This window comes from Anomaloglossus baeobatrachus, chromosome 3, assembly GCF_048569485.1.
Source record: "Anomaloglossus baeobatrachus isolate aAnoBae1 chromosome 3, aAnoBae1.hap1, whole genome shotgun sequence".
Taxonomy (NCBI): domain Eukaryota; kingdom Metazoa; phylum Chordata; class Amphibia; order Anura; family Aromobatidae; genus Anomaloglossus; species Anomaloglossus baeobatrachus.
Window position 1 is genome coordinate 582,281,293 of NC_134355.1, and position 20,854 is coordinate 582,302,146.

At 47.7% G+C, this 20,854-nt stretch overlaps 1 protein-coding gene across 3 annotated transcripts in view; it reads right to left on the minus strand.

Annotated features, from left to right (window-relative positions):
- The window catches only part of RYK (receptor like tyrosine kinase), a 172,133-nt gene that overhangs the window by 104,382 nt on the left and 46,897 nt on the right, over nucleotides 1-20,854 (minus strand). For all 3 annotated transcript variants that reach the window (XM_075341003.1, XM_075341001.1, XM_075341002.1), the window contains exon 2: nucleotides 499-620. In XM_075341003.1, coding sequence (XP_075197118.1) covers nucleotides 499-620 — 122 coding nt within the window. The remainder of the gene's footprint in view (nucleotides 1-498; nucleotides 621-20,854) is intronic.

Sequence of the window (20,854 nt, forward strand, 5' to 3'; positions counted from 1 at the left end):
CATAGACTTCCATGTTAAAAAAAAAATAAATATGGCTGATATAAGTTAGTTTACAAAGGTCAAGAAAATTGTGTTTGCAGAACTTTTTTCCCAAAGGATCTCTGCAGGATCCATTCTAACAGATGATTACAGACCATGTGAACTCAGCCTTACATATTAGACTTATCAGCTGAACGCCCGATATTAACTGGTTCGGCCGAGAGCAGTGTGTATGAGAGGTCCGGACGACTCACAGATTGCGTATGTCTGATTTCGGCCGATCACATATTCCTGTGGAATATGCTTCTGCACGACGTGTCCATTGGCGGCTTTTTCATAAATTAGAGGAGTGAGTGCTCATGTGTATGGACGTCGGCAGAAGTGGTGCTCGGCAGACACAGTCTGACTGACTTGCAATGCATGATAGAAGTAGTGGTCAGACCCCCTGGATTGTGCTTATTCAGAAACAATAGAAGGGCTATAGGATGGTCACGACACAAGGAAAAATTAACAGCGCACCTTGGATTTCGAGTGCCAGCTGAAGTGGAGACTGCTGGTTTCGGTGGGAACGAGCAGGTTAAAGGAAAGGGCATAGTGATTGACGATATCGTTCCTGACGTAGTAGAGCTCCGCGTCCAACCCTAAACAAAGCAAAGAAAAGAGAAGGGGGTTAATAATGAAGTATCAAAATCCAGAATATATTCAATACCTGCCCAATAGCAGCACCATCCCCGAGTCATACATACACTGTGCGGGTTATACACAGCACGGATATAGATCAGACTCGCCGCCCCGTAGGATGCCCCCAGATGTATCGCACACATCTTGGAGCCAGAAGCAAAATCCAGCGCAGTACAAGTGACATTGAGGCCTCCGGAGTCCCATCCTTCCTGGCGGAGACACCCACAGATGAGACCCAATTGCTGCCCGACTCCAGCACACATGCATAACATACTGCAGACCAGGGGAAGACCAAAAATGGTCCAGGGGAAGACCAAAAATGGTCCAGGGGAAGACCAAAAATGGTCCAGGGGAAGACCAAAAATGGTCCAGGGGGGAAGACCAAAAATGGTCCAGGGGAAGACCAAAAATGGTCCAGGGGAAGACCAAAAATGGTCCAGGGGAAGACCAAAAATGGTCCAGGGGGGAAGACCAAAAATGGTCCAGGGGGGGAAGACCAAAAATGGTCCAGGGGGGAAGACCAAAAATGGTCCAGGGGGAAGACCAAAAATGGTCCAGGGGGAAGACCAAAAATGGTCCAGGGGGAAGACCAAAAATGGTCCAGGGGGAAGACCAAAAATGGTCCAGGGGGGAAGACCAAAAAAATGACAAAAACTGCAGCATGAATACAGTCTGAATTCATGCTTACACTATGATACAAGGAACAAAAAAAAAAAAACAAACAAAAAAAACCTTTATCACATTTGCAGCTATGTAGCTATATGCAGTCATCCCTAGCACTCAGCGGTTGCCATACAACCAGGCATTACACTGTATAGAGACCACCTTGACTGATGCTACCCCCTGCCTCCTACGGGTGTACAGAGCTGTGTGGATGACACATGCACACATGGGACTTTCAGAATATGCAAGACGGTGTCATACAGATATCACTACATATATACAGTTGTGCTCAAAAGTTTACATAACCCGGCAGATTTTTGGCCTATTTTCAGAGAATATGAATGATAACACAAAACCTTTTTTGCACTCGAAGAAAAACACTCCACTGCGTTTTCTCTTTTTATATGATAATGACAACCAAAAACATCCAAATGACCCTGATCGGAAGTTCACATACCCCAGTATTGCCCTCTCTGATATCAATGACAGTTTGAAGTCTTTTGTGGTAGTTGTGGATGAGGCTCTATATTTTCTCATATGGTAAAGCTGCCCATTCTTCTTGGCAAAAAGACTCCAGTTTCTGGGCTTTCTTGCATGAACTGCGCGCAGGAGTTCTCCCCAGAGTGGCTCAATCATATTGCGGTCAGGAGACTGAGATGGCCACTGCAGAACCTTCACTTTCTTCTGTAGCTAATGACAGGTCAACATGGCCTCGTGTTTTGGATCGTTGTCAGGTTGGAACGTCCAAGTATGTCCCATGTGCAGCTTCCGGACTGATGAGTGCAAATTTGCCTTTAGTATTTACTGATAACTTGCTGCATTCATCTTTCCTTCAATTTTGACCAAGTTTCCTGTGCCTTTGCAGCTCACACATCCCCACATTAGCAATCCACCTCCGTGCTTTACAGTAGGAATGGTGTTCCTTTCATCATCGGCCTTGTTGACACCTCTCCAAATGTAAACTTTATGGTTATGGCCAAAGAGTTCAATTTTGGTCTCATCACTTCAAATTACCTTGTTCCAGAAGTTTGGAGGCTTGTCTCTGTGCTATTTGGCGTTATGTAGGAGAGATACTTTGTGGCATTTGTGCAGTAAGGGCTTTCTTCTGGCGACTCGACCATGCAGCCCATTTTTTTTCAAGTGCCCCCTGATTGTGCATCTTGAAACAGCCACACCACTAGTTTTCAGTGAGTCCTGTATTTCAGCTGATGTTATGTGTGGGTTTTTCTTTGCATCATGAACAAATTTCCTGACAGTTGTGGCCGAAATTTTCGTTGGTCTACCTGATCATGGTTTGTTTTTTACAGAACTTCTGATTTTCCATTTGTTAATTACAGTTTGAACACGGCTGACTGGCATTATCAATTCCTTGGATATATCTTTTTGTATCCCTTTCCTCTTTTATACAGTTCAACTATCTTTTCCTGTAGATCCGTTGACAATTCTTTTGCTTTCCCCATAACTCAAAATACAGAAATGTCAGTGGCTGTATGAAAGATGCAAGAGTCTGTCTGGATCCTAGAAACTCACTCAGCTTTTATGCAGACACTGATTACAAGCAAACAGGTCACAGGTGAGGATGTTACCTTTATTAACCATTCAAACCCATTTGTGTCAACTTCTGTGCAATCTTATCAGGCTAAAATCACCAGGGTAGGTGAACTTTTGTGATCATGGTCATTTGGATGTTTTTGGTTGTCATTATGATTTAAAAAGAAAACACAGTAGTTTGACAATAAATGGCTTCACCCAACCACTAACCATGAGTGGAAAAAAAAAAAAAAAGTGTTATCATTCATACTCTGGAAAAAAAAAAAAAAAAAAAAAGGCCAAGATAGCAAAAAAAAATCTGCCAGGGTATGTAAACTTTTGAGCACAACTGTAAAGGGGGAGCTGTACAGCGATCAGTGACCGGTCCTTTTACACTGCAGATTATGAGGGCAGCCCAGTTTTTCCCCTACTTGCAGCTCAGACCCTTTCACATATTAATGAGGGTCTCCAGCTCCCGCTTGTCCTCAATCAATCATTGTCATAAGTTCTGCACAGTAACCTCCGACTCTGATGCGTCTATTCAGCTGCGGCACAAAAGAAAGCCCGGGACTAATTGGGCCAATTAAAGGGAGCACTTACTCCTCCAGAGCAGCACTTGCTGGCACCAATATAACTCTGGGGTGGCATTGTGCGGGTCCAACCTCAGGGCTTGGGAAACAGACGGGAACCTTATTCACATTAACTCATTAATGCTCAGAGTACTGAGGAGCGAGGGTCTGCACAATCCATCATGTCTGTCAGGTCTGTGATGCAGCCGTATATTTACACCCCGATGACCACTGTGCGATCTGCCTCCCCCTCCGGCATTATATACACTGCTGCTGTGCACACTGCCCCCGGCCGTCCATCAGAGGTACATGCCGTGCAGTCATACCCTGGCACACGGCAAAGGGCTTGGCATCACTTCGGTTGCAGCCGAGCATGCCAGACCCCGCAGCAAATGCTTGGTGTAAATTTATTACACAAATTAAGGAAACTAATAGAAGGTGTAATCTCAGACTAGGAGGTCTACAGACGCCCCAAACGTATCATCCAGCACTGACCCTCTCCAAAGTGAGATATATGACGGGAGTATATAGAAACTGATCACATCTCCGAACTATATAAGCCGGTCATATAAAGTAATATAATGAGGACAGCAACAGCGGCAATGACCGAGTATCGAGTATCGGGGCACAATGCTGTGGGCACCTGCCATCTGAGGGACCCTCTCAGGCTCCGTCCACATCGGTGTGTTTGCCGTGCCCTTTGGCTTCTGTTGTATGAACAATTATAGCCCGCAGCCGAATACTCGTACCATCAAAAAAATCCAAATCCCTGAAATATAAAAGGGTCTGTCAATGTTTTAAAGGGAACCTGTCAGCAGATTTGGGGCCTATAAGCTGCGGCCACCACCAGCATTATATTCAGGATTGTAACATGCTGTATATAAGAGCCCAGGCCGCTGTGTAGAACGTAAAAATCACTATATAATACTTACCGAAACAGTCGGTCCGATTCAGACTGGTCAAAGGGGTGGCTCTGGTCTCCGGGTGCGGCACCTTCTCTTTCAGCCATCTTTGTCCTCCTTCTGAAGCTGGGGTGCATGACGCGTCCTACATCATGCACCGGCATTGAGGTCCTGCGCAGGCGCACTACAATACTTTGATCTGCCCTGCTCAGGACCTCAATGCCGACACGTGTACATGACGTAGGATGTGTCATCCACCCCAGCTTCAGAAGGAGGACGAAGATGGCCGAAAGAGGAGGCGCCGCACCTGGAAAACGAAGACTCTCATTTGACCAGTCTGCACCAGACCGACCGTTTAGATAAGTATTATAAAGTGATCTTTACGTTCTATACAGCGGTCTGGGCTCTTATATACAGCATGTTAGAATGCCACATATAAGAGCCCACTGGTGGTGGCCGCAGATTATAGGCCCCAAATCTGCTGACAGGTTCCCTTTGAGCCAGTAAAGGCTGTCACATGTGGCCATTACGTACAGAAGCCATGATGAAAATGCATATATGATATGATTTAGCCTTATACTCCGCCTACGTTGTGGACTTTAAGGCAGCCATAAACATTAGATGGCCGTCAGCCAGGTGAAGATGCCCACACACGAGAGCGTTCATCCAGGCCAGAGCTCCTGCATTCTCAGAGACGTACCCGTATACCTCACCTCCCGGAGACATATATACCTGGACAATAAGTGTCCGGGGCTCGCATACATACATACAATGTGTATGGGGGGCTTCAGTCCTCGGCAGCCTGATCTCTCGGTGCCATCTCTTGGTTGCAATCACCACACACACCAGCAAGCCCTCACCATCTTACTTGATGAAAACACTCTTTACCATTAAGCTGGATAACTGAAATAGAAGGAAGGGTAAGACACAGGAAGAAACGTCCTGAGACAAGTCCATGCAGGGCTGCGGAGATGAAAGGGTTCCCAAAAGGAATCCCGATATCAGCCCCACACCTCCCACACGGGGTGCCCTGGCGCGGTGCCCGCTGCTATTAACGCCCATGTCTGCCCTCAAACCCTTGTCTGCTCATGTTTGCAAAGCAACAGGGACAAGCGTCTAGGAAAAGTGGCGAATACGAGCCGTCACCTCGTGAAACATCACCCACCATGGGCACGGTACATGCCCGCTACTGCTAGTACTGAGCGACATGACTTCTGTCTGCACGACTATTCACCGTCATTCTTCAGGTCACAATATAATCAGAATAAGCAGCTGCCAGACGCAGCACACAAAGCATTGGAGGGCTACTGACCATTCCTGCCCTGATCGAGGCCACATCACCTAATAACTGAAGCATATGGACGACTACAACAGCCACCTCCTACTGAAATATCAGGCAGATTGCAAGGCATTCAATATATTTTCCCTGCCCTAAATGTGTCACTCTCCATTACAGGGTTAATCCCATCTTCGTACATGGATATTGTTCGATAGTGCCTGTAAATACAAGCAAGTTAACAATTTACTGCTAATTAAAGCTTTCAGGGGTTCTTGAGATATTAACACTTGTTTACAGCTCGTTGCCTTGGAGACCGTCCACTGCTGCTAGACGGCAGATCATGCACAGTGCATACACACTCTTTCCTATTCGGCTAGTAAGTACTGCTTTGGATCTGGCCAGGATGGCTGTGAGGCGCTGTTACCTCCTAATTCCGGCCAGCCTCCGCACAGTGCCCATCTTACCAGCTATACAGCAGCGGTGGTCGGTCGTCTAGGCAATGAGCTGTAAAGAATACAAAAAAGTGAAAATATCGCAGGAATAGCTTTACATTTTAATAAGAAATAAATGTCAAAAGTGCTCATATTTACAAGCACTATTGGACAATATCCATCAATGAAGAGAATAACCCTCTAACTGTATGGTTGAGTTTATATGGTGCGGGCAATGATCTATATTCACAGGTTTTCACAAAGCCAAAGAGTGCAATCTGACCGCTCTCATAGGCAACATGCGGGGAATACAGTGGAGGTCGGTGGATATCAGTGTGGTTTACTGCACCCAGGACTAAATGCCCCCAATACAATGGATCCGCCATGGCTCCGGTAAACATGGGAGTCCTGATGTTAGGCCTAAGCCACACGGCGAAAAAAAACGGAGCGAGTGGAGTGTGATAAAACATCGCATTCCACTTGGACCAATATTAGCCTGTGTGTCAGCACACATGAGCGATTATTTTCTAAGACCTAATCGGACCGAGAAAACAATCACAGCATGCTGCAACTGTAATGCGAGACTCTTTCTTTCGCACCCATTCAAGTCTATGGGGCGAGAGAAAAATCGCACTGCACTCGCGGTACACCGGTGTACCGCGAGTGCAGTGCGAGAATGGCAATAGCCGGCTACGGAGGTGAGAGGGAGATAAATCCCTCACTCCCCTCCTCAGCGTCGGCCCGCCCCTTCTCAGTGCCAGCCCCCCAACTCCTCAGCGCCGGCCGCCCCCCACAGCTGAGCTCCGCTCGCACAGTCGGACCTCAGTCGCAGGGACACTCGCATGACACTCTGCTCCTGCAGTGCTGCCAGCGTGAGCAGAGTGTCATGCGAGGATCGCACTAGTGCCCCGTGTGGCCCCGACCTCAGTGTGATCCTGGCCCCGGGGTCTCCAATAATGCCGGAGACGGTCAATGGTAGAAGGATTGTAATAGAACATATAGGAAAGGTCAAGTTCTCCGTGTAGAGATCAAATGAACAGGATAGAAAAACGACGCAGTCACAATAGACGTAGATTGTGCCCCCTACTAATGGCTACCGAGGGTCACACTATACAGAGGGGCTTCTTCCTTCTCGAGAGACACTTTGCACATAATGGGGCTGGATTGGCTGCGTTGTAGGAATAAATGTTCAATGGAAAAGAATGGAAAAAAAAAAAAAAAAAAAATCAAACACTCGTTGAACCATTAACCTACTTGTATGTACTGAGCACGGCCCCCTTCATGCCAGGCCTCCTCTGTAATCTGCCGGCTTTGGTCCATCAGACTATAATCCCGAGGATCTCACTAGGGCCATTCATTCCTCTGGGCACGTATCGGGGGTCCTGCCCTAATGAGAGCGGCAGGGGCTCAGGATCGCACATATCCTGATGGAAACCACACGACGTCCAAGCAGCATACAAACAGCGAGTGCTTTTCATTATGGGCCCGACTAAACAAATTAAAGTCAAACCAGGGAAGAACGTGTTGAACGGATTAAGCCGAAATCTGTTTCCTGAATTAACCCAAATGAGATTGATTTCATGGCAGGAGCCCGGCTTCATATGAGCCGCACCACGAGGGCAACTACATTCCTAATCAGCTCGGCCATCCCCGGCCTCGCAGATCCGCTCACATGGGCAGCAGCTTCCCCCGGCTGTTATTCTAGATTTATAGTGTTGGGACAATGGGGATTACATGGCTTGGCCTGGGAAAGAAGTGTTTGTATTAGCAGAGGTCAGCCAGGGATGAGCCGCTCACCGTCTGACCCCAGAGGCCGATCTCCCCACCACTCTCAGGCTGCAGCAGCTGACATGCAACCGGCCAGGGGCACAAATCTGCTCGTCTCCACTGTACTTTTAAATTATGGAAAAATCATTTATTCTGGGTCTGATCTTAGAAAAACAAAACTTCAGACTAAACAAGATCACTGTTCAATACGGACCCAGCCAAAACTGCAGAGCCGTACCATACGCCACCCTTACTAAAGCTAGATGTAGACCGAGGCATTATGCTAAAAGGAATCTGTCTGCAGGGTTTTTTCTATGTAATCTGAGAGCAGCATAATGTAGAGACACTGATTCCAGCTGCATGTCACGCTTTCAATAAAATCAGTGTTTTAAAATTAACAGTAGATTATCACTACAGGGCAAGCTGCCTTGTGCCTCAGTCCAACCCCACTCCCACCACTGATTGCATAGGTAGAAAGCTACAAGTCAGCAACGTGGGCAGGTCATACAAAGCTCAGCATTCAGAGAACTGCCAGATCTGGAGCAGAGAAAACAGATGACAGCAAGGAGTCCAGTAAGTGACATCAATAGAAGCAGGGTCTCAACCCTACATCATGCTGCTCTTGGATTACATAGCAAAACCATGCCGATTTGCTCCCTTTAAAGTGTATCTATACTGTCAGAAAACTTCAAACAGATGTCCAGTCGCCACCAACCAATGAAACTGAGGCAGAAGCGTTGGGCTGTGCCCTTCCGGCTGCTGAACACATGAGCAGTGCGACACACACACACACACAACCTTTACAGAAATATGTAAATCTGAGTCTTTGAGCTTTTTGTGCTGTCAGGGCTTGGCATTGGATTACCCTCTCCAACAAGTGCCCTTATGATGGAATATCATTGTTCCTTTAGAGTTGAGGTTAAAGGGAACCAATCACCAGATTTTCGTATAAAACCTAAAGCCAGCGCTATACTGGGGCTATCAGGCTGAGTCTATACATACCTGTAGTGGTCAGCTCGGATGTATAGGTTTTGAAATCCAAGAAAGTGAAGTTTATAAAATGAGCTGCTTGTTGAGTGGCAGTTGCACTGGAGCAGATATATTCATGTTATCCCCTCCCCCTGTTAGAATTAGCATAAGTATTATACAAACGACTCACTTTCTCTAGCAGGACCTGTGGTGAGGTCATACCCATGTGACCAGAAGGGGCGGGGCCTCAGCCACCAAAGCTGGATACCAGGTCACATGGGTATGACCTCACAGGTCCTGCAAGAGACAAAGTGAGTCGTTTGTATAATACTTATGCTACTTCCAACAGGGGGAGGGGATAACATGAATATATCTGATCCTCAGCTGCTGTCACTCAACAAGCAGCTCATTTTATAAACTTTACTTTCTTGAATTTCAAAACCTAAAACATCCGAGCTGACCACTACAGGTATGTATAGAACCAGCCTGATAGTGCCAGTATAGCACTGGCTTTACCTTATATACGGAAATCCTGGTGATGGGAATAACCCTTTAAAGGGAACCAATCTCCAAGATCCTATCCCGATATGTAGTTGGTCTAATAATAATAGTATTAGCAAATACCTCCAATTAGACATGTAGTATATAGTCCTTCTGAAAAGCTATGTCCCTTACCTCATGTGCAGGGCATTGCAGATTAGGTATCCATGGTTACGGTCACGCATAAAATGGATAGCTAACAGCTAGTGGTCATAACCATGGACACAATGCTCTGCACATGAGGTAAAGGTGGTGTCACACACAGCGACGTCGCTGCTAAGTCACCATTTTCTGTGACGTAGCAGCGACGTCCCATCGCTGTCGCTGTGTGCGTCATCCAGCAACGACCTGACCCCTGCTGTGAGGTCGCCGGTTGTTGCTGAATGTCCTGCTTCATTTTTTTTACGTTGCTCTCCCGCTGTGAAGCACACATCGCTATGTGTGACAGCGAGAGAGCGATGAACTGAAGTGAGCAGGGAGCCGGCGTCTGGCAGCCTGCGATAAGCTGTAACCAAGGTAAACATCAGGTAACCAAGTGAAGTGCTTCGCTGGTTACCCGATATTTACCTTGGTTACCAGCGTCGGCTCCCTGCACGTGTAGCCAGAGTACACATCAGGTAAATAAGCAAAGGTTTGCTTATTAACCCGATGTATACTCTGGCTAGGAGTGCAGGGAGCCAGCGCTAAGTGGTGTGCGCTGGTAACCAAGGTAAATATCGGGTAACCAGCGAAGCATTTTGCTTGGTTACCCGATATTTACCTTAGTTACCAAGCGCAGCATCGCTTCCACGCGTCGCTGCTGGCTGGTCACTGGTGAGATCTGCCTGTTTGACAGCTCACCAGCGACCATGTAGCGACGCAGCAGCAATCCTGATAAGGTAGGTCGTCAGTCATGATCGCTGCTGTGTCGCTACGTGTGACCCTAGCTTAAGAGACATGGCTATATAAGAACTATACTACATTTCTAATTGGAGGTATTTGCTAATCTGCTGCTGCTGCTGCTGCTACACATTGGGATAGGATCTTGGAGATGGGAGCACAATAAGAAGAAAAGGCCTTGCACCACGACACTGCGCCCCGCGTTAATGCTAGAAAGGAGCCCAAAATCCTGGGAGCAACACCACCTTCATAAAAATAAATATAAATTAGCAGCAAATATAAATATGGATTACTCAGTGGAGCAGTGGGAATAAAATAAGACAGAAAACTTGCCCTGTTTCACCTGGTGATGGGTCTGTTATTAGGATAGGTTATAAACATCAGTCCACACCATCAGCCTGTCACAGGTCCGCGGCATGGGGGTGCACACCGTGTACAGAGTGGACACTGCCGCGCAGACCCTTCAATAGTGGCAGAGATTCAGCCCCTCAGGATGGGCAGCGGTGCGGATACTGGCTGTATGGATCTGTACATGTGTATGGGCCGCAGCGCAGTAAAGTCTGGTTAGTTTCATACTTGCGTTGAACGGCATCCGTTGCATTGAGTTGTGTGACAGATGCAACGGATGTGTTGCATATAGTGGCACAATGGATCGTACAAAACAATGTAATCGGCTTCTTTTTTTTTTTTGTTTTACCGGCGGCAGACTATTGTGAACGATCAGCTGATCACCCGGCTGCCGGGCGATCAGCTGATCGCTCTCAAAAGCCAGCTGCCGGGCGATCAGCTGATCGCTCTCAAAAGCCGGCTGCCGGGCGATCAGCTGAGCGCTCTCAAAAGCCAGCTGCCGGGCGATCAGCTGAGCGCTCTCAAAAGCCAGCTGCCGGGCGATCAGCTGAGCGCTCTCAAAAGCCAGCTGCCGGGCGATCAGCTGAGCGCTCTCAAAAGCCAGCTGCCGGGCGATCAGCTGAGCGCTCTCAAAAGCCAGCTGCCGGGCGATCAGCTGATCGCTCTCAAAAGCCGGCTGCCGGGCGATCAGCTGAGCGCTCTCAAAAGCCAGCTGCCGGGCGATCAGCTGAGCGCTCTCAAAAGCCAATCAGCTGATAGTTCGGCCACTGAGAGACAAAACAGTTTCTGTAATTTAAAAAAAAAAAAAAAAAGAAGAAGATGAGCATGTGCAGTGGAAAAAATAAAGGATTCCGCCGCTCAAAAAACGTTACATGCTGCGTTCCTTCCGCCCGGCAGAAGCAACGCAGCGTTGGCCAGCGAAAGCAACGCAGGTCCATCAGTCGCAATCCGTCGTCCATACAAGTCTATGGGAAGCAGCGGAATCTGTTAACGGATTCCACTTTTTTCCAAAACTGCGGATTGCGACTGAAGGAAAGTACTCTAAGGCTAAGTTCACACTTCCGTTGTTTTGCATCAGTCACAATCCGTAGCCTTGAGGAACTACGGAATCCTGCAAAATATTTTGCAGGAATCCTGTATTTCCCCATAGACTTCTATTAGTGACGGATTGCGACTGATGACCCTGCGTTGCATCCGCTGCGTCGCGGTCCGTCGTTTTTGACTGACCGCCGAGCGGGGAGCAACGCAGAATGTAACGTTTTTCGGGCCGTCAAAATTAACGCGCCGCACAGGAATCCGTCGCCATCCGTCAAGCTTGTAATGTATGTCTATGGTGCTGGATTCCGTTGTAATCCGTCTTACAACGGAATCCAGCGCAGGATTCCGTCATGCTCTACTGAGCATGCCCAGCATGTTTGGCACGCCCACTGGGCTGTCCCAAACACAGACGGATCATGACTGATCCGTCAAAAAACTGACGCACAGCGGATGTAACGGACGCAACTGATCCGTTTTTTCACAGGATTCCTGTGAAAGGAATCCTGTGAAAAACACATCAGTTGCATCAGTTGACAAATAAAAAACAACTGATCCGTTGCTGACGGACCTGACGGATTGAAAACAACTGAAGTGTGAACTTAGCCTTTGACACAACAGAAAGATGACCATGTGCAGGAGATGCATTAGTGAGTGTCCAAGTCCTCACACAATGGCTTCATGCGGCTGGTCCCGGACAGAGTCTGGCTGCGTTATATTGCTGTGGGAGTAGTGTGCACTGCTGACAGAAGACCCCATCCTCCCCACCGAGCAGGATAACACAAGAGCGATTCTCCAGACAAGTTATATCAGGTCATGAATACCAGACAGGCCATTACCCCATGGAGGAAGAGGAGACGGAGTATCTCCGCAGTGCGCGGCGGCGTCTGTGTACAGCCTCGTCTTCTCACACACGTGCTAAGTTCTTTTACGGATAGAACACAAATCCTTTAGGCCTTGTGTGCACAGTGCGTTTTTGATGCATTTTTTGGTGCAGATTGTGGCCCAAATCTTAATGTCTATCTTCATGCCAGCAACATCACAGAGAACTGATGAGAAAATCAATGATGGTGAAAACAGACCAAACACTAATGAAAATCGGATCCAACACGCCTTCGGACACAACGTTCTACTGCCCTAAGGTGAAAAGCCTGGCGGAGGCAGGAGGCGGGCCGTGTGCTGGATTACAGGGTCCGCCATGTTTGTTCAGTGACTTCACAGCCCCAACTCCAGGACGGAGCACATGAAGGGGCAAGGTGGGGGGTCTCCTGCCCCAAACTAACCAACCTCGCCTATGTCTATGAGGCCTGGAGACGCGCGGTGAGTTTCTCAGAAGAATGAATGCCACCTGCTTTCACACATCCGGTTTTTCCTGTGCGGCACAATCTGGCGCTTTGCAGAAAACACGCAACAGTTTTTTTTTTGCCGCCGGTTGCGTTTTTTTGCATAGACTTACATTAGTGCCGTATTGTGCCGCATGGGCTTGCGTTCCGTCTGTTTTTTGCCGCATGCGGCAGATTTAGCCGATGCGGCGGCCAGATGGAACGTTGCCTGGCACGATTTTTTGTCCAGCAAAAAAAAAAAAAACCGCATCGCGCCGCATCCGGCCGATGCGGTGCGATTTGCAATGCATGCCTATGGACGCCGCATGCGGTTTTTGCCACTGCACATGCTCAGTAGCCTGCCGCAAGCGGCAAAAAACGGACAGCCGCATGTAACAAACTTATGCAAAGGATGCGGTTTTGTCGCCGCACGGCATAATACAGCACGGCGGGACGTCCCACATCTTGGCCGATATGCAGCGTACGGCACTGATCATGTGGAGCTGAAGGCTTCTGACTGGAGGCTATTTTTTTTTTACCATGAGATCAGAAGCGTATCTCCTGGTGTTGGGAAGAAACCACAAAAGCCAGGCCAAAGAACAAGCAGTCATGTGAGGCGCTGCCCGCCACTGCCCCTCTCCCTAATAATCACTGCAGGAGCGTCCGACCATTGTTATCGTGGGGACTGTTTTGGTATAAGGTACGAGCGTCCTTGGGATATAACTCTACTGGCTGTCACGGCCATGTCCAGGTCCTCATACCAGACTTGAGGTCACCTACTGCTCCGCTAGGGTTAGCTCTCTCTTAGGCCGCTTTCACACTGCGTTCCTCTCCCAGTTCAATGGTCCCATCGGGGCTTCTGTCTGAACCCCTCGCAAAAAAGGGCATATACACCGATGGGACCACTGGTGATAATGGTGCGGGCGGAGTCACCGTGTGCTCTGTTGTACACCATTTTCGAGAGTATATGTTTACTGGAGGCGGACACGCAGACGCAGTCTATTACCCATAGAGCTCCAGAAATCACAGCGCCACACAGTGTACTGGCCATAGATGGTACTGCAGCTGGAGCTCAATGCCTGCAAATATATTCTGAAATATGTACATATAAAAAGGTATCAACCACTGAGGACTCTGTTCTTTTAAACAATTTTTTTTTTTTTACAGATCTATGGACATTTCTTGCATTTAAAGCCAAAACAAAATCATTCTATCTCTCAGATGATCTGGGCATGTAGACACTATGATACTATACCTCTAGACAGCAAACCGTCACAGACAACAGTTCGGAGGAGGCGCAGCTTTGGATTATTCCCGGCCCTCAGTTGACTCATAGTTCTCAATCATCTGGCCAAGATGAGGGCAAAGAGTTCAAGTAAAATATGGAAAAGAGCGAGTCTGACCAAACAGACATGACCGGAGATTCCTCCACAGAACAGGCCATTTATTCTTCCTGTCTAGACGCCATCGAGGACATCAGCCGGCGGTGGAGAAAGCCTATTTCTGATGGCATTGCTCACACATTTGGTTTAGATGAATCTCCCACCCTGCAGGCCTGGCCCTGCCGATGTCCACCGGGGTGCAGGCCGTCAGCCGAGGCTTACATGTGGGGCACATTAATGTCTTCCTACAGCCCGCTCTCATTTCCTCAGCACAAGCGTTTCCCAGCAGGGCGATTTTCTCAGTGGTTACGATCAGCCGCCTCCGCAGGTGCCAATTCTACATTAGTATGGAAATCTGAGGTTGTCGCTGACATCCCAGCACACACACGCCATGCAGGCCGGGGTCTCAGTCTACACCGGGCCCACCCATTATACTTCTGCAGATAATCAAGGTGGATTTCACAATGCACAATTAAAAGGATAAAATCTGTTGCAATTCTGCAGAGTTCTCAGAATTTAGTGCACAATTTGCTGTGGAAATTCCAGAGCAGAGACGTCCCGGCCGGGTGGATCTAACTAATCAGAAAGCGGGAATAAGACGAGGAGTCGAGAGCTCTGTTATCAAGGGGAGTCGGAGAGATCAGTCACACTCCGCTGTAAGGAGCATGGGGCACCTTTAACACTAGAAGTCCCAGGAATTTCGAGCTCCATAGGGTTCCAATGGTAGAAATGTTACATGACCCCTCTCTGGGACTTCTAGTGTTAAGGGCTTGTCCAATATTGGGGGTGGGAATTCTAGTAAAGCTTAAAATTGAAAAAACAAACAAAAAATACCCCAAAAACCGTATCCTACTCCCCTCACAGCACCCCTGCGTTCTGAGCTCAGGCTGATTCGAGGGCAATTCCTGCTCCGTTTGGATATGATATTACCGCAGGAGGCCTGTGATTGGCTACAGCGATCAGGTGACCAAATAGAAGAGAAACATCCGATAAATGCTCATATCGTTACCAGTCTGCTGAGGCCAATCACAAGCTGCAGCGGTGCTGGCGAGTATATCCCTATTTTACACGGTAGCGATATCGATAGCAATTTGTAGCGATACCGAGCGTGTAAGTACCCGCCCCCGTCGCGTATGCGATTGTTTGTGATTGCTGCCGTAGCGAACATTATCGCTACGGCAGCGTCACACGTACTTACCTGGTCGGCGTCGTCGCTGTGACTACCGAACAATCCCTCCTTTAAGGGGGAGGGACGTTCGGCATCACAGCGACGTCACCGCAACGTCACACAGCGGACGGCCAATCATAGCGGAGGGGCGGAGCTGAGCGTGATGTAAACATCCCGCCCACCTCTTCCTTTCGCATTGTGGCTGGCGGCAGGTAAGGAGACCATCCTCGCTCATGCGGTGTCACACAGAGCGATTGTGCTGCCGCATGAGCGATGAACCACAACGCTAAACAACCCTCACCGATTTTTGAGTTTGGGACGACCTCTCCATGGTGAACCATTTTCACCATTTTTGAGGTCGCTGGTAAGTGTCACACGCTGCGATATCGTTAATGACGCCGGATGTGTGTCACTAACAACGTGACCCCGACGATTAAACATTAACGATATCGTAGCGTGTAAAGCCCCATTTATTGTCCCTATATCAGGAATTAAAGCATTTGTTCCCTTCCATTACTCTGATGACCGATCATATATTTCAGTTCCAGCAGTGGCCGGACAGTGAATGGGGCCGGTCCGCACACCTTGTAGTGGCGGCTCAGGGGTCCGGCACATCAGATCTCTGCTGTCCGCTGCATTTCTACAGCGGATAACTAGAAAACGCAAAAGGTTTTACAATAAATTTCAACATTAATTCAATTCTATGGAGAAAATTCACAGGTAAAACTCCACAGACCCGCAAGAGAAAGTGTCATTTAAAAAACCATAAGGCCTTGTGCCCACAGGGCTATTTTTCATGCCTTTTTCCTTGCTTTTTTCAATCGATAAAAAGCAAGGAAAATTCATCCCAGCAAAGTCTATGAGATGCCTGACCTGCTATGCGCACGTTGCTTCTTTACTTGATTTTTTCGTGCTGAAAAAAGAAGCAGCATGTCAGTTGTTTCTGCTTTTTCCCCCCTATCTCAATAGATAAAAAGCAGCATGGAAAAAAATAAAAAAATAAAATCACCAAAAGAAAGGGCAAAAAAAAGGGTGCAAAAAAAAAGGGCGCAAAAAAAAGGGCGCAAAAAAAGGGCGCAAAAAAAGGCGCAAAAAAAAAGGGCACCAAAAAAGGAAGTTTTTTTTCTGCCAAGACATGCTTTTTGGTGCTGAAAAATAAGCACTGTGGGCACATAACCTAAAGCCCGCTTTACACTCTGCGGCATTGCTAGCGATCGCACCCGCCGCCGTCGTGTGTGCGTCACGGGCAAATTGCTGCCCGTGGCAAACAATATCTCTATTATGCGTCACACGCACATACCTTCCTAACGACGACGCTGTGGCTGCCTAACACACGCTTTTTTTAAGGGGGAGGTTCGTGCGGCGTCATAGCGATGTCACACAGCAAGCCACCAATAGAAGGCGGAGGAGCGGAGAGCAGCCGCATTAACGTCACTTCCACCTCATTCCTGGAAGACGCAGGAATGCTGTTGTTCGTCGTTCCTGGGGTGTCCCACGTTGCGATGTGTGCTGCCTCAGGAACGACGAACAACCTGCGTCCTAAAAGATCAACGATTTTTTGGAAAGGAACGATGTGTCAACGATTTTTCCCTTTTTTCTGGATTGTTAGCGGTTGCACATAGGTGTCACACACAACAACGTCGCTAGCGAGGCCGGATGTGTGTCACGAATTCCGTGACCCCAGCGATATCTCGCTAGCGATGTCGTTGCGTGTAACGGGGCCTTAAGTGCTTTTATGCAGCATTAAAAAAAAGCACTGTAGGAAGGAGAGTTCTAGAAAACCCATCTACTTTGCTGGAACTGGAAGAGGTTGCATTTTCTGTGCAGCAAAAACTCATTGTGGGAATTTAACTTTAAAAATGCAGAGGTAGTAACGTATAAAGAGCCATTAGTAAGGAGTAAGATTTACATGACAACATTTAAAAAAAAAAAAATGGAAAATGTTTCTAAAAGAAAGAAAAAAAAACACCACCAAACAAACCAAAATCCCCACAAATCTCAACATGTGAGTAAATCTGTGAAGACGGTCCCGAAGGGTAAGATCACACGACTGTATTAAAAAATAAATATAAAATAGGCAGCGTTTCATCCAGGAGCCTTGGATGATTTCTTTACTCACTTGTCATCTATATGCAATGTTAAATGATAGCGTGAGTTAATAATTTAGAAGACTATTTACAGCTTATGTTAAAGGGGTCATCCACTGTTTGCACAACCTCTTATTCTTCATGTGGCACTATTAAAATAAAAAAAGCGTATAGTTGGTTCCGGCGCTGTTTTAGTGGTGTTGGCACTCACGTTCCCGGGGCTCAGGTGAGGTTGTTTGGTCACGCAACCGCTACGAGAGGAGAGTATAGGCGCTTTTTTTATTTTAGTAGGGCCAAATATGGGGAATGAGAAGGGATTGTCCAAGTAGTGGTCAATCCCCTTAAAGAAATGTATTTGTAAAGAGCAAACCGGGTGCTGCACTGTGGCTCCGCATGGCTTCTGATCTTTTTTGTGCACCCATGCACTTGAATGAATGAGTCCCATCCCCCACATAGGTACTCTAGTGCATGATGAGATTTTATTCACATGAAGATTTGGTCAGTGGGGAAAAGAAATGCCTGTCAGACGTGAGTCATGTGTTGTGACTGTGGGGGCCATACCGAGGGTCTTTACCGCAGTCTCCAGATAACAGGGTGGAATGACCCTGGTGTCACCACAAGTGACAACACTGGACTATTCTTGCAGTCTGACCTTCAGGTTAAGTGATGTGACGGCATCTTGTGTGGTCAGGCTCAGCCTAGAGGAAATATCTCATCTACTGAAAGAGCGACTTCATTCTTCTTGTCGCCATAGTTGGTTTATTTCCCCATAAAAGTGACGGTTATCCTGAATATCGGCTTCACCTGCACCACTATGGTTCTCACATCCCCCTTTGAGCACATTTGCTTGTTTTCTCCATTTTCTGCCCCATCATGAACGCTGTGCCCCTGCGGAGAGGACGCTCCACGCAGACTAGACCCACTTGTCCCTGGATAATGTGCAGGACAGCTCGGTAATAGTAAGTGTCACAGACAGATGGGGGCCTCCGCAGCCGCACAAATACTTTCCTATGGACATTTTCTGATCGGCCCACAGAACAGTTACCGCACATACTCAAGTATAAGCCGAGTTTTTCAGCCCATTTTTTTAAGCTGAAAAGCCCCCTCGGCTTACACTCGAGTCAGGGTCCCACAAAAAAAAAATAATTCTCATATTCTCACCTGTCCTTCATTCCCGCGGTGTCCTCAGCTGCTTTTTGTAGACCGCAGGCACATAGACCCCTCCGTGATTGCATCTGATGCACAGGGCTGCAGGATGCAGTCATGTCTTTACTGCAGTTAAATGCTTTACAGCAGCAGCGGCGGTGCAGCAAAGCATTCAACTGCTGTAAAGCGCTGACAACAGCGGTGGCTCCGTGCGCACTGCTCCCGCCGTAAAGCATTCAACTGCTGTAAAGCCACGATGGCATCCTGCATCGGCGACTCTGTGCAAGGGATGTGATCATCAAGGGGTGCCTCTTGCAGACCGCAGGCACATAGACCCCTCTGTGATTGCATTCTGTACACGGGGCCGCCACCGCTGCTGCTGTCAGCGCTTTACTGCAGTTGAATGCTTTACTGCACTGCTGCCGCAGTAAAGCATTCAACTGCAGTAAAGCCACAATGGCAGCCTGCAGCCCCGTGCATTGGACGCGATCACGGAGGGGTCTACAAGAAGCAGCTGAGGTCATTGCGGGAATGGAGGGCAGGTGAGAATAATTTTTATTTCATAATAGAGGACAAGAAGGGGACCGCAGGAGGACATTACTATAGGGCACATTACTAGAGGGTCCAAGGATGGGCACATTACTACAAGGATGGGCACATTACTACAAGGATGGGCACATTACTACAAGGATGGGCACATTACATTTTATTGGGATCTATTTTTATTTTTGACACTTCCCAGTAGCTGCTGCATTTTCCTCCCTAGGTTTATACTGGAGTCAATACGGTTTCCCAGTTTTTTGTGGTAGAATTAGCGGCCTCAGCTTATATTCGGGCCGGCTTATACACGAGTATATACGGTATCTTATCAGCTGAAATATTCACAAGCCAAGAGGCTGAAAGCTGCAAGAAGGATGATTGCATGAGAAGACTGTGGACACAATAAGACGTCCTCAGGTCATCATAGAGACAGGATCAGATATGCTCATCCATTACTTGGATATAAGATGTGCCGACAAGAAGTCCACACTGAGCCCCGGATGACAAGTGCAGGAGTCTCCAGGGCTTATTCGCAACATTTAACCTTGGACAGTGCACGGATGGCATCAGTACTGGGACGGTGAATGTGGTACGTGTGCAGCCGCCTTAGCCAGGGCTTCACTCCTCATGTGCACAGCATTTTGGGGCGCAGTACTGCTCCCAATGATTGAGATATCAGGAGATAAGGGTAACGTGCTCTGTAATATGGCTCCCACAAAATGGATCATGGACAGGACAAAGCAAAAAAAACAAAAAAAACCCTCTAATATGAAGCAGGTATATATGGGCAACTAATGTGCATGGGGCCACATTTATAAGCCACGAGTCCACATTTTACACCTAAGGCTATGTGCACACGCGGCATTTTTTTGACGCTGCGTTTTTGGCTGCTAAAAACGCACAAAAACGCACCAGTGGCAAAAAACGCATGCGTTTTCACCGCGATTTGGTGCGTTTTTGGCTGCGTTTTGCTGAGTTTTTCCAATGCATTGCATGGGGGGAAAACGCAGGAAAGAATTGACGTCCATTTTTTTTTTTAAGCTCAAAAACGCAGCTTAAAAAAACAGTTGTGTGCTGACAGCAAAAATGAAAACTCAGACTTTGCTGGGGAAGCAAAGTCATGTAGTTTTGAGGCCAAAACCGCACCCGAAAAACGCTGGGAAAAACGCACTGTATGAACTTACACTAAGGCTTTATGCGCACGTACCTGCTGAAATTTCTGCAGCGATTTCACAGCACATGTGCGCTTCAAATCGCTGCAGAAACACTGCGTAACGGATGCAGTGTTTCAGCAGAATAAATGCAGATTTCATGCGCTCGAGATGCTGCCTCCACCATAGACAGAGGGGGAGCTGCATCCAAAGCGCACAAATTAATTGACATGCTGCTTTTTTGTAAGCACCGATTTGGGTCGAATTTTTGGCATCCAAATCGCTGCGTTCAAACAAGCAACGTGCGCATGTGTCATGCACAATATTCATAGATTGTGCAGGGGACGCAGGACGCATGCTTTTATGCTGCAGTGCTATACGCAGCGTAAATGCATGCTATTACGTAACGTGCGCATGAGCCCTTACACTGGTTCTAACACCTCAATTTCCCGACTAATCACCTGCAGCCACAATAATTTATAAACC